This window comes from Empidonax traillii, unplaced genomic scaffold (genome assembly GCF_003031625.1).
Source record: "Empidonax traillii isolate 1590-97213 ecotype Southwest subspecies unplaced genomic scaffold, ASM303162v1 scaffold926:size687835, whole genome shotgun sequence".
NCBI classification, from domain to species: domain Eukaryota; kingdom Metazoa; phylum Chordata; class Aves; order Passeriformes; family Tyrannidae; genus Empidonax; species Empidonax traillii.
The window spans coordinates 179,173-191,327 of NW_020956119.1; the positions used below are offsets into that span (position 1 = coordinate 179,173).

The window sequence follows — 12,155 nt, forward strand, 5'->3', positions numbered from 1 at the left end:
CTTTATATAGAAATTATGTTGCTGCAACAGAAAAGAAACACATCTTCTCTGACAACATTTTCTTAAAGCCTGTCTGTTAAGCATAGAGAGAAAGAAGATATCCTTAACAATTCCTCATCACTGAAAATGTTACTTCAAGTCTCTAGTTGTGCCAAAAATTTGGTATTCGGTGCATCTGAAGGAAGAACTGTAGGAAGCAGTCTGAACTTTTCCACTCTCTTATTGCTTATTGTGGGATGGGTTCACTTAAAAGCTCTTCTAGTGTGACTAGTAGGAGCAGTCTGGTACACACATCTCTATCTAGAAATGCTCTTTTTGGAGCACCACACAGGTTTCTGTTTCTACCCATATCCCACTTACCCATGTCCTGTCCAGCGTTAGTGGATGGTTTGGATCCAGGCTTTACGCCTCCTCAGTTTTCCCCAAGCATCACTACAGTCTTTCTTGGGACTAACTTTATATTTTTTGGTATGGTGAAAAGCAACTAAATGAGCAGCTATTAGTTATTGTCATTTTGGTCTAGTTGTGCTTGTAATCGAGGTATGCACAGCTAGTAATATCCTTCTCAAAAATGCCTGGGAATGCAGGTATTAGGGACATTTTCCCAACCTGTAGAGGAAGAAAGCTGAAAGTCACAGGAGACTATTAAAGCAATTTAAAAAAAACCAACAACAACAACACTATATCTGTATGTTTGTGCCTGCACCTTTTTTCTACTTACACAAGTTTAGGAAAAGCAACATTTTCAGGTTTAGCTCAGGAGATTTCCAATAAATTCCAAATAACAGCTAGTAAATTATGGCAAACACTAGACATTTTCTATAGAAATATAAGTATTCTCGTGTCAAGAAAAGTCCAGTGAATTACAATGGCAATCTAGATGCTCTTTGAAGGAAAATATATTTCAAAATGGATGGACTGCAGAAACCTTTGAGATCAGACTTATCTTTCCTTATATTTCTCATGTGAAATGGATAATCCATTTGCTCAGTAGAAACTGCACTGGCAAATTCGTTTGAAATTGTATGTTTTAAATTATGTCTTTGAGTCTGGCTGTTTATAAATTCCTCCAAGCTCTAATAATTTGCATAAATTTTTCAACAATGATACCAAAGAAACAAAAAAATTGTGAAAATTTATAAGCAGTTTCTGAAGTGTATAATGTCTAGTCTCCTGATGACTAGTCTTGCACAACTTCTAACCACATATGACCTATCTTTGCTGGGTATATGGAAAAAATAAACACTGGCAGTTGAACTCCATCTGTTGCATGTGGCCACTTCTTGCTTTGCACAATCATGAAGGAAAGTTATTTTTATCTGCAATGTTTAGTGATTTGATGAAAACATTTCTCTTGACTGTGCAGAGGGTCCTGTGTCAAAACACCATATGTTAATACAGATCCACGTGGATTTTGTTGAAAAAATTGGTATGTCACATAGGAGGAAAAGTGGAGGAAGAAGTTTCTTCTATCCAAAAAGTCTTGCAACATATAAAATAATCAAAGGGAGCTTAACCAAACCATCTATTTTGCTGTGAAACACACAACCCTGTGAACAGAATGAACTTGGAGCTCCTGATCTAAACAAGAATGCACTTACAGGTACCCTTATACTCTATTTAATTTTGCAATATTTGTTTTCTAGCCTTACTCCTCTGAAATGAAGACCAACCATTACCTGTCAATCATAATGGATCCTGACGAAGTTCCCTTAGATGAGCAATGTGAACGTCTGCCTTACGATGCCAGCAAGTGGGAAATTGCAAGGGAAAGACTTAAACTAGGTAATATTGACATACTTCATGTTGAGTTTGCAGTGATTGAGTAAGATGTATCAGTAACCACAGATATAGAGGAGCTGAGTGTGTTCTAGATGTGCAGCACAACATACTACCAGGTTTGGTGTGATCTGTTCCATACTGAGGGCCAGCAGTCTGTGAACAAATTACAGCATTTAGGACTGACTGATTGTGTCTACCTGACTTTTCACATATATGTTTTGTATCCAGGTAGGAGAATTAAATAGAATCACATAATCTTTTATGTTGGAAAAGAACTTTATGAAGTACAATCATTAACTCAGCACTGCCAAGTCAATCACTAAACCATGTCCCTCACTGCCACATCTACACATCTTTTAAATACCTCCAGGGATGATAAGTCCACTACTTCCCTTGGCAGTCTATTCCAATACCTGACCACCCTTTTAGTGAAGAAATGTTTCCTAATGTCCAACCTAAACCTGCCCATGCACAACTTCAGGCCGTTTCTTCTTGTCCCTGGATCCCCTCGTCCCAGTCATTGATAAAGATATTGAACAGGGCTGGCCACAGCACTGAGCCCTGGGGAACACCACTAGTGACTGAACACCAGCTGGAATGTAACTCTGTTCACCACCACACTCCAGCCAGTTTTTTGGCCCTGGCAATCCAGCCATGCTTTTACTCAGTGAATAGTCTACCTGTTCATGTCGTGGGAAGCCAGTTTCTCCATGAGAATGCTGTGGGAGACAGTGACAAAGACTTTCCTAAGGTCCAGGTAGACAACACCCACAGTCTTTCCCTCATCCACTAAGTTGGCCACCTGGCCACAGAAGGAAAATACAGACAAGAATGCTACACTGAGTATTTTGCAGACTGATTTACTTAAAACATGACATAACCATGGCAACCAAAGGATTCCAAAACAGACTGCCAACTTGGATGCTTCTCTCTCTAGACTCCAGGAACCTGACTTTTGGCATTTACTGTAGTTTTGGTGATTCGCTGTAATAATGGTGAAGGGTCTAGAGGGGAAGCCGTATGAGGAGTGGCTGAGGTCACTCGTTCTGTTCAGCCTGGAGAAGAGGAGACTGAGGGGAGACCTCATTGAAGTCTACAGCTTCCTCATGAGGGGAAGAGGAGGGGCAGGCACTGATCTCTTCTCTGTGGTGACCAGTGACAGAATCTGAGGGAATGGCCCTGAGGTTGTCAGGGGAGGTTTAGGTTGGGTACTAGAAAAAGGATTTTCACCCAGAGGGTGGCTGGGCACTGGAACAGGTTCCTTAGTGAAGTGGTCACAGCACCAAACCTGAAAGAGTTCAAGAGGTATTTGAACAATTCTGTCATGCACATTGTGTGATTCTTGGGGTAGTCCTGTGCAGGGCCAGGATCATCCACAAGAATGATTTTTGTGGGTCTCTTCCAATTCGGGATATTCTGTGATTCTGTGATTTTCTTCCCTTGTAACCTGGTTATATACTCACTTGGAAAAAAGCCAGTGCAGGAATGGGTCCTCATAATTCATCCTGTACCCCTTCCTGTTTCTCCCTTTCCTCCTCTCCAGCTCAATCTCCTTGTTTTCCCTCTGTGCTGCAGTTTTGTAAACGTTCTTGTGAGTGCACCATAAAGTGTAGGAATGTGGTGACACATAAATCCATGCAAAAATAAATAAATATCCCTGAAAACTTTAAACCGACAGTCAGCTCACCTATAGATATCCCAGTGAAAGGCACGGGCTTGGGAGCATTCCTTATTAGCATAGCCTAGAGTGGGACTGATGAGGAGGAAAGGCTGTTAGGGACCATATTTTGAAGCTGAGAATTCCCTCCAGAAACCACACAGATTTTAACAAAAAGGTCAACATTAAAATATCAAGTATAAGCTCAGCCTTGTTGCTATAGTGCTGTTTGTTCTTTCAGGCATGCATTACATTTGTCCTGCATCAAGATCTAGAAAATCCATGTATTTTGGTTAGGAGCTGTAACAAATTCCTTTTGCCTTCTGGGTATCAGGGACAGAGGGTGATTAACACATGCGTACAATTAGGATCACACTTAATTTGCCTGCCAGAAGACACAAGGTGACCAGATGTGGATAAGCACAGCTGAAATATATTGCTTGAGATTTATAATTGTCATACACAATTCTGGGAATGCTGAAACCTTGTGCTGGCGTGTCTTCAATCTTTGAACAGTTTTCTTACAATGATGGACCAAGAGCCTGATGTGCAGACAATGTGACCACTGGGAAAGAAACAAGCAGAAATGGAATGTAAACACCAAGGAAAACCCCATGGCTTGCAGGGTTGGTGTTCAGAGTCCAAAGATGAGGAATAATGACCAGAGAATGAGTTAAAAGTGGAAAAACTGGTATAAACAAATAAAGAATGCCGACAATGAATGAGAACCAGATTTGGAGAAGTTGTGTGTGTGCAGTATGCTAGATTAGCTCAGTGCGAGTCCTACTTACATGACAGCTGGCTCAGTCTTTGAGTAACCTTGGCAGTCTCCGAGGATTAGTGTCTCACAAACACAAAATGTGCTTCTATGGTTTTTCAAAAATATTTTTACTTAGAAATGCAACCCCTTTCAGCATCATGTTTTTCTTTCCCACCTACTTATCCTTCAGGACACATATTTATTATAACTTTTGCAAATAAGTGTCTCCTTTCAGCCCACATCTCCTTTGTTGTGTGTTCCTCCAACACACGTACACACAGCCCAGGGCTGTGATGCAGTGCTTGTATAACAGTACTTCCCCTTCTTCTGTAAGAGGTACAGACATTATAGAAGTTTCATACAGGCATCACTGAAGTCAGGGTAATTAACATTCAGTATAGATTAGCCTCACTGAGAGCAAAATGCCATCTTTTCATTGGGGGGAAAATGCTGGTGCTATAAATCACTGTCAGTGTGGTTGGTGATAAGTCCATCACAAGCGTTAGCTGAGCTATTGTGCACTTCCCACCTCACTCTTGGGCTTGACCTTCCTAATCTGTAAGAGGCCATACACTGCTGATGCTGTGATGCAGGACCCCAAGGGAGTGTTGCCTCAAGGCTGCAGGGCAGTGTCAAACACACTGATGGTGGATGGCTTCCTGAGCCCCGCTCCCTCCTGTGCACTGCAAGCCCACAGTGCTGGCAGAGAGCACAGAGCTCTCTGTTCTCCTTCATGTGAGAGCTGTCCTGTGCAGCAGAACGGAAAATATGAAGCCACATGTGGGGAAAACCCAGATCGCTCAAACTGTGACAAAGAACCCAAGAAATGAACACACCTTTGAGCCTGTGCCTTCCCATAGATGTGGAGTTCGGTGTCTGCAAGTATTTTTTGCTGATGCCCCAGTCCAGCAACTCACATGCTTTGAAGGCCCCTTATAAAATGGGACTGAAATGGAAACCTCCTGATCCAAAACTCCTTGACAGAGGAGTATGTTCACTTTAATGAGTTCTGAGTGGCCCATTAAATCCAAGTCAAGTGCGGAGAACTTAAGTAGAGCATTTTGCTTCATTGGTCTGGATCTAAATACTGCAACATTTCATACCTGAGCATTACTCAAAAAATATCTACTGTAGCTGCTTGAAGGTTGTGAGAAGTTGACTACTCAGATGGTTGGGCAGATTATTATTCCTCTGTTTAATAATTTTGTAGTTACCTTTCGTGACAACAAAAGGGACTTTAGCAAGAACAGCCATAGCCACAATCTACATACTAAACTGTGGAGTTTTGAGCTACACCCTGAAAAATTAAAGTGACCCTATTTGTGCTACCATTTACCACTGTACAAACAATAGCAGAACAACAAAGACAAGTGTTATTACAGTTTCCCATTAAATCCCACCGCTGTTTAGAGAAGGAAGTGCTGTTTCCAGTGCTCATTCTCCTTTATGAAAGGTTACCAGCTTTGTATAGCTTTATGAGCTGGTATGTTTTCCAAGTGGTGACTAAGTAGGTTATCTCGATGTGGGAAGTGAGTTAATAGTGATGGAAACAGATTAAAGCTATGGATTAAATAAAGGTATGATGTGGTTTATAGGACCTCAAACTGCAAGTTCATTTTGTAGAAGCCATGAACAGTCAAAACATTAAGGACTAAGAGTATTAATTCACTAAGAAAACTGATACTTCAGTCTTAACAATGCTTTCCTTATACATCAGCTGAATGAAGAATCTATAGGCAGTAACTGAAAAAGGTGACCGTAAATTTTTAGACACACACTGATTCACCTGTATTTATCTGTCAAACACTAAGCCCTTCACAAACCGAAGTTCAGTCTGTTGATGCTTTTCAATCATGTAGATTAAGTTCTTTGTGGTTTTTACTTCATGCAAAAAAACCCAACACTTGCATATCTAGGGCGGACATAAATTTCTGGGGTTTTTTTGGCTTAGCATATTCCACTTCATGTTTCCATTGCTTTGATAACATATGCTATTTGCTTCTATTGACAGACATACTGAGAATTACAGTTTAGATATGTGATCAGATATAAAAGGCAGTATTGATTTTATTTAGAACTGACAGCAGCCCTTTTTATGTGTTTGCAAATATCTGGGTGGGATTCATCTCTCACTCTAATGTCAACAAGATAGATGTCCAAGTGAGAGCTAGAATCATAGAATCATAGAATCATAGAATCATAGAATTAACTGGGTTGGAAGAGACCTCCGAGATCATCAAGTCCAACCCTTGATCCAACCCCACTATGATTATTAGATCATGACACTCAGTGCCACATCCAGCCTCATCTCAAAAACCTCCAGGGACAGTGAATCCACCACATCTCTGGGCAGGCCATTCCAATGCCTGATCACTCTCTCTGTAAAGAACTTCTTTCTAATATCCAACCTAAACCTCCCCTGGCAGAGCTTAAGCCCGTGCCCTCTTGTCCTATTGCTGATTGCCTGGGTGTCCATCATAGGAAAAGGAAATTGTCCTATGGAGGTGGTCATGTCACATAAATCCTTTGCTTTTATATGAAAAGCTGACCATTGTTTTCTGCTTTTCTTCTCTATACCACAAAGCTTGCTGCTAGGCACTTTGGTGCCTGGGTTCTGCTGAGGGGAAGCACAAATTCAATCTGCGAACAGTTACTTGGAAATAAAACTTATTGCTACCTAATATGCTGAGAAGATCTCTCTGACCAAGACTTTGACAGTCTCTTTAGAAGAGGAGAGGCAGCCAGACCTGTCAGTGTGAACACAGTGTCAAAGAAGTAGTCAATACACCCTGCTTCAAATGCTAATAAATCATGAAAGAGGTGGTGAAGGTCATAAGATTGGCATAAAATATCACGAACTTTAGAAAAGTTATAACTTGGAGTGTTACCTGGTTCTGGACATGAAGGAAGAGGACACTTATCTTCCACTGCTGGAGAATTTTATTGATCTCCATTGATTTATTCCAAGGACCTCTGAGTGCTTCTCCTGGGGTCTGCTCAGTAGGAGCATGATGATGGTGATACAGCACAAATGTCTGCCCTTGGACACTACTCACCATGAGCAAACATGACATTTGTCTCTCCAAGCCTCTTCTCACTAAATCCCCCAGATCTCATTTTGCAAATGTAAAGATCTCATTTGCACAGATGTGCAGCTTCTCACCACTCCATTATCTCAATCTATTATCTATGGCTTGGCAGGGAAGAGCATCAGGGGGTTGTGCCTGTACTCCTGATATCACAATTCAAAGTTGCTGCTGCCTCCTTGGAAGGAAGACAATTTTAAGGCATCTTGTTTGAGAAGGAAAACTTTAATTTGTAAAAATGACCAAAGTCTGTGGCAAGTTGCGTTTTAGTGTGTCTGAGAGTTTAGGTGGAGGCCCTCTGTTATTGAGGACGTAACTAGCAGCACCACAGCCTCTTGCATGGTGCAGTGTTCTCAGGGAAAAGAGAAGCAAAATCTTTTTCTGGCAGAGCTAGACTGAAAAAAATGGGTCAGAAGTCAGTGTACCTCCAATGAATGGTTGCATTCATTTACTGACATTTTCAATAATATAATTTGCTTCCTCCAATGGCTCTGTCTTCTAGTTTATCTGCTTTCTCCTAAAAAACACCAACAAACCAAAACGCCTAAAACACCTATATGTTGGAAATATACCTATGGGACTCTTGTAGAATACATTTTTTAATTCATGATCTATGAAGCCATTGGTTGACGATTTCTTTTTTACCAGAATGTATTTCTCCATTTTGTTTTCTTTGCAGGAAAGTCTCTTGGACATGGAGCTTTTGGAAAGGTGGTACAAGCATCTGCTTTTGGAATTCGGAAATCACCAACATGCAGAATAGTTGCTGTGAAAATGCTAAAAGGTATCTTGCGGCAAAGCTGCTTTGGAAAAAATGATACAAGGTTTCATTTTTTTATATGACTCTATTGAAAGCAAGAGCCTACCACAATAATTCTCAGAAGCCTCCAAAATCTGTACAAGTTAATTTTCAGGTCCATCACAATTGAAATGGCAGAACTATGAAATAAAAATTGCATTCACAGTAAAAAGTTGTACCATTATGCTAGACTGACCCTATACTGATGACTGTAAAGGAAGTCTAGCTGAAGCATGAGGCATCTACCTTGATGCGAAGACACCTGGACAGAAGCTTTTATATTTTCCCTGGTCATTAGTACTGGTGAATAATCATCTTACTGTTAAAAACACATGCCTTATGTCTAATTTGCATCTGCCTGACTTTTGCTTCTCCTTCTAACCTTCTCTATTGGATTATATAATGATTTTTTATCATGAAGACCCTTTTATTAAGCTAAACACATTCAGCAGTTTAAATCTTGGTGGTGTCGTGCAGGTGTGTTCTCTCTGAACCCTTTGCAGGTTCATCACATGGTGCACAGGATGCTGACACCCAGGTTGTGCAATGTATTTGCCGGCACTGTTCATACTCAGCTATTCACTTCCACCTTTCTCATTGGAGCAGAAAGGACAAAAAAACCCCATTGTTTTGAAGAGGGCACTTGGGAAGTTAGCAACCAGGAAGATATTCAGTCATAGCCTGCAGCAGCCTGTGGTTGAATTCCCTAACCCAGAGTCCTGGTGGCATCCCTTCACATGTATTTAGCTTTCCCTTGTTTATATATATGAGGATCACAGCAGGTTTTTTTGCATTACCCTGGGAGCTTATGCTGCACTGCTTGTCTGTCATAATCCCTCAATCCTTTTGGTATTGTTCTCTGCCACGGCACATCCGCTATTCTGCCGGTAAGGCTTGGATCCTTGATGCTCTTGGTTGAATTTGTTCAGGCGTAGTTTGAATACATCCACTTTAGCCAGTGGCTCCTAGCTTCACAGATGCTACTTATCATATACAGGAGATCTGTATGTGTCAATTCCAGCCCTTGGATGGGCATGTGAGATACTTTCAGACCTACAGTCTGGCATCTGTACATCATGTAGAGTGTGCACTCTTGATTTTGTCCTCAACAATCTTGTCCGCAGTATGTCCAGTGCTTTCGAAGGGGGTGGCAAATGCTATACAGGATCATTCCCAGGGAGAGAATTTGCAACTGAGAGGGTTGCAAACCTTTCTTCTCTCTCTTATTCCAGAAGCACTCTGGTGGTCAGTGTCAAAAAAACAACTGCCCTGCAGCAAGAATGGCTGGAAAATGTGAGCAAAATAAATCTTTGGTCCCTGTCCAAGCCTCCTGCAGCAGTGGGCCAATAGCCATCTATGTCACACCCTGGTTTCAGCGTTCACTGGTTTCAGCCTCTCACCTGGGTCATCTCCTGACCCTGGGTTAACTGAGCTGTTTTGCAGACATATGTGCTGGCAGAGTGGTCTGCCGGGCTCAACATTTCTCGATGTACATCAGCAGGCTTCTTGTGCCAGCCAGCACCATCAAGGCAGCAGTGGAGGGAAAGTGTCACCACCTATAAAAGCTAATAGTGGGTTGCCAAGTAGATGACAAGTTTTGTGTGGGACACTAGGAAAAACTGTTTCCATTCAGATGTTGAAACCAAGCCCTTTAAGACCTAGCTCCAGAAATTTTTACCCTGCACTGTTCTTCTTGCTCTTGGTGTCACTAAACTGAAAAACTCCTTTTGGATCTGCACAAAGCAATATGCTTTTCTCCTTGCTTTCTTAACAAAATTAAATTCTGCAGGAAAAAACGTGCTCAGAGGGAACGAAAAGTTGCACTCAACACTACATCAAATGTTTTGGGTTTATTTGAGGGATTTCTTATTTTATTACTATTACTATTACTATTATTAATATTGGTCATGACTGCTAGGGTGAGAAGCAGTCACCTCACTTTAAAACCAATTAAAATTTACTTCCCTGTCTGTCTCCAGGCTTCCTATACACCAGACAGAACTGGACAATCATTACCACAGGGTAGTTAATCTTTTCCCTATACAGATGGCTAAACTTGAGTCTGTATCAGCCTCTGGAAATACTTTTTTCTTTCCACTGACTCCTTAAGATACTTAGTTTAGGCTAGTATATAAAAATTAGATAACTGAAGCCAAGTCAAATGAAACCTCCCCTAGATAGAGTTAGTAATAATCTTGAAATCCTTTTTTCTTTCATTTTTTTTGGCTAAAATTTCAAAATTATTCATGTGAAAAAAAAAATTCTCTCAGTTCTAAATATAACAGAGTCTACTGGGAGGAAATTCAGTGCCTGACTCTTTTTATTTAATTGCAACTGAGAGGATGCTGAGCAGGGGAAATAGAGAAGGAAAATCAACACAAGAAGTACAACCAGTAATGGAGATTATTTCAATGGAAAGTAACGAGAAGTAGTAAAGCTCAGCAGGACCAGTTTTTTGCCATTTCACATTGACTTTTGTTTGGTATTTACAGAAGGAGCCACAGCAAGTGAGTACAAAGCACTGATGACTGAGCTGAAAATCCTAATCCACATTGGTCATCATCTCAACATTGTGAATTTGTTGGGAGCTTGCACAAAAAATGGAGGTAAATAAGTCTGCACTGCTCTGAAAATGGGTTTGGATTACTCCCCAGTAACAGTCAGTTGGCCATGTTGTTTTTCATCCAGAGGTCAAGGTATTGTAATATTTGAGCTCATCCTATAGTTGGTGAAACAAAAAGAGGAAGATAAGAAGAGACTTTTAGTCATTTAATGAAGCCTTTAAACTTCTCATCTATTTAAACTCTCTTTTAGTATTGGCACGTGAAGTGTGAATATAGGACCATGCCACTTGTTGTCCTTTATCTCACTCACTTCACTGCTCAAGCTCAAGTTAAACATGATCTGGAAAGGCTGGGAACAAGCAATATCAGCTGCTGGATCTGAACAACAAATCACAAGGCAGCTGTTGTAAAATTCTTCATAGTATTACACTAAGAAAATCAAAAGGCCAGTATAAGCGATTGTTTGTTTTAGATATATCACCTATTTTAGTTCAACGAATGTGTGTGGGCTGTGAGACTCCAGTTTGAACTACCTAAAGAGGAAATAGAGGGTCTCTCAGGATTTAGATTCATGACCCAGCTTTCAAAAATTAGGCCCTGTCCTAATTTCCAGAAACAGTATTGTTTTGATAACATGTCCAATGCCCTTCAAGCAGCCTTCGATTTCATTAGGACATGTTGCCAGTTATTCTGGACTCAAGTTATAGTTACAGGCATGAAAGAGTATCCTTCTCAGAACTGATGCCACTTTGCTTTATGCTGCTCAGAATGCTTTTTTTGTTTTTGCCCAGGGCCTCTGATGGTGATTGTTGAATACTGCAAGTATGGGAATTTATCAAACTATCTGAAGAGCAAGAGGAATTTTTTCAGCCCTAACAAGGTAGGGAGGCAGATGCTCCTGGTAGGGTTCATCTTACCTGACATAAGTGTTGGTAGCATAGATGTCAGCGTCTGAGCTAGTCTCCTTAGACTCTCCTTTACCAAAGGAGAGAAATTACTTCGGGGTGAAGTTCACCTGACTTATATTAATATTTGGTGTGGGATGTCTTGTGCCAAGAAAGGACTTGTCTATCCCTGTCCCTCACTGTGCAAGGAGGTTGCTATGAGTAATGTGGCTGGAGCCATCCACAGCGAGGGGAAGTGAATCCTATCCAAAGTGTCCCCACATCCTCTTGCTCTGCTGCTGCTGAACCCATTCTTGGTGAGCCTGGGGTCAGAAGCTGGTGTCAGCAAAGCCAAATGAAGTGGTTTTGCCCTCTGATTTCAGTACTGCTGGGAGCTCAATCGAGATAATGCCAATTAAATCTCATGTCCCAAGAGACCCTAATATTCAGAGATTTACAAGTAATATTATTTTGTAAGGAAAAGGGCTTTCAAGAGGAAAAGAGATTAAAGTCTTGTCCCCACATCCCAAAATCCTCTGAATCAAATCTATGGCATGTTTCTTATTACAAACCTAAAGTCAAATGTGCCAACTATATGCTTGTGTACTTCCAGCAAAATCCTC

At 40.9% G+C, this 12,155-nt stretch overlaps 1 protein-coding gene across 1 annotated transcript in view; it reads left to right on the forward strand.

The window, feature by feature from the left end:
* The window catches only part of FLT1 (fms related tyrosine kinase 1), a 110,621-nt gene that overhangs the window by 82,821 nt on the left and 15,645 nt on the right, over positions 1-12,155 (forward strand). The window contains exons 17-20 of the mRNA XM_027903039.1: positions 1,647-1,785; positions 7,965-8,069; positions 10,577-10,690; positions 11,440-11,528. Coding sequence (XP_027758840.1) covers positions 1,647-1,785; positions 7,965-8,069; positions 10,577-10,690; positions 11,440-11,528 — 447 coding nt within the window. The remainder of the gene's footprint in view (positions 1-1,646; positions 1,786-7,964; positions 8,070-10,576; positions 10,691-11,439; positions 11,529-12,155) is intronic.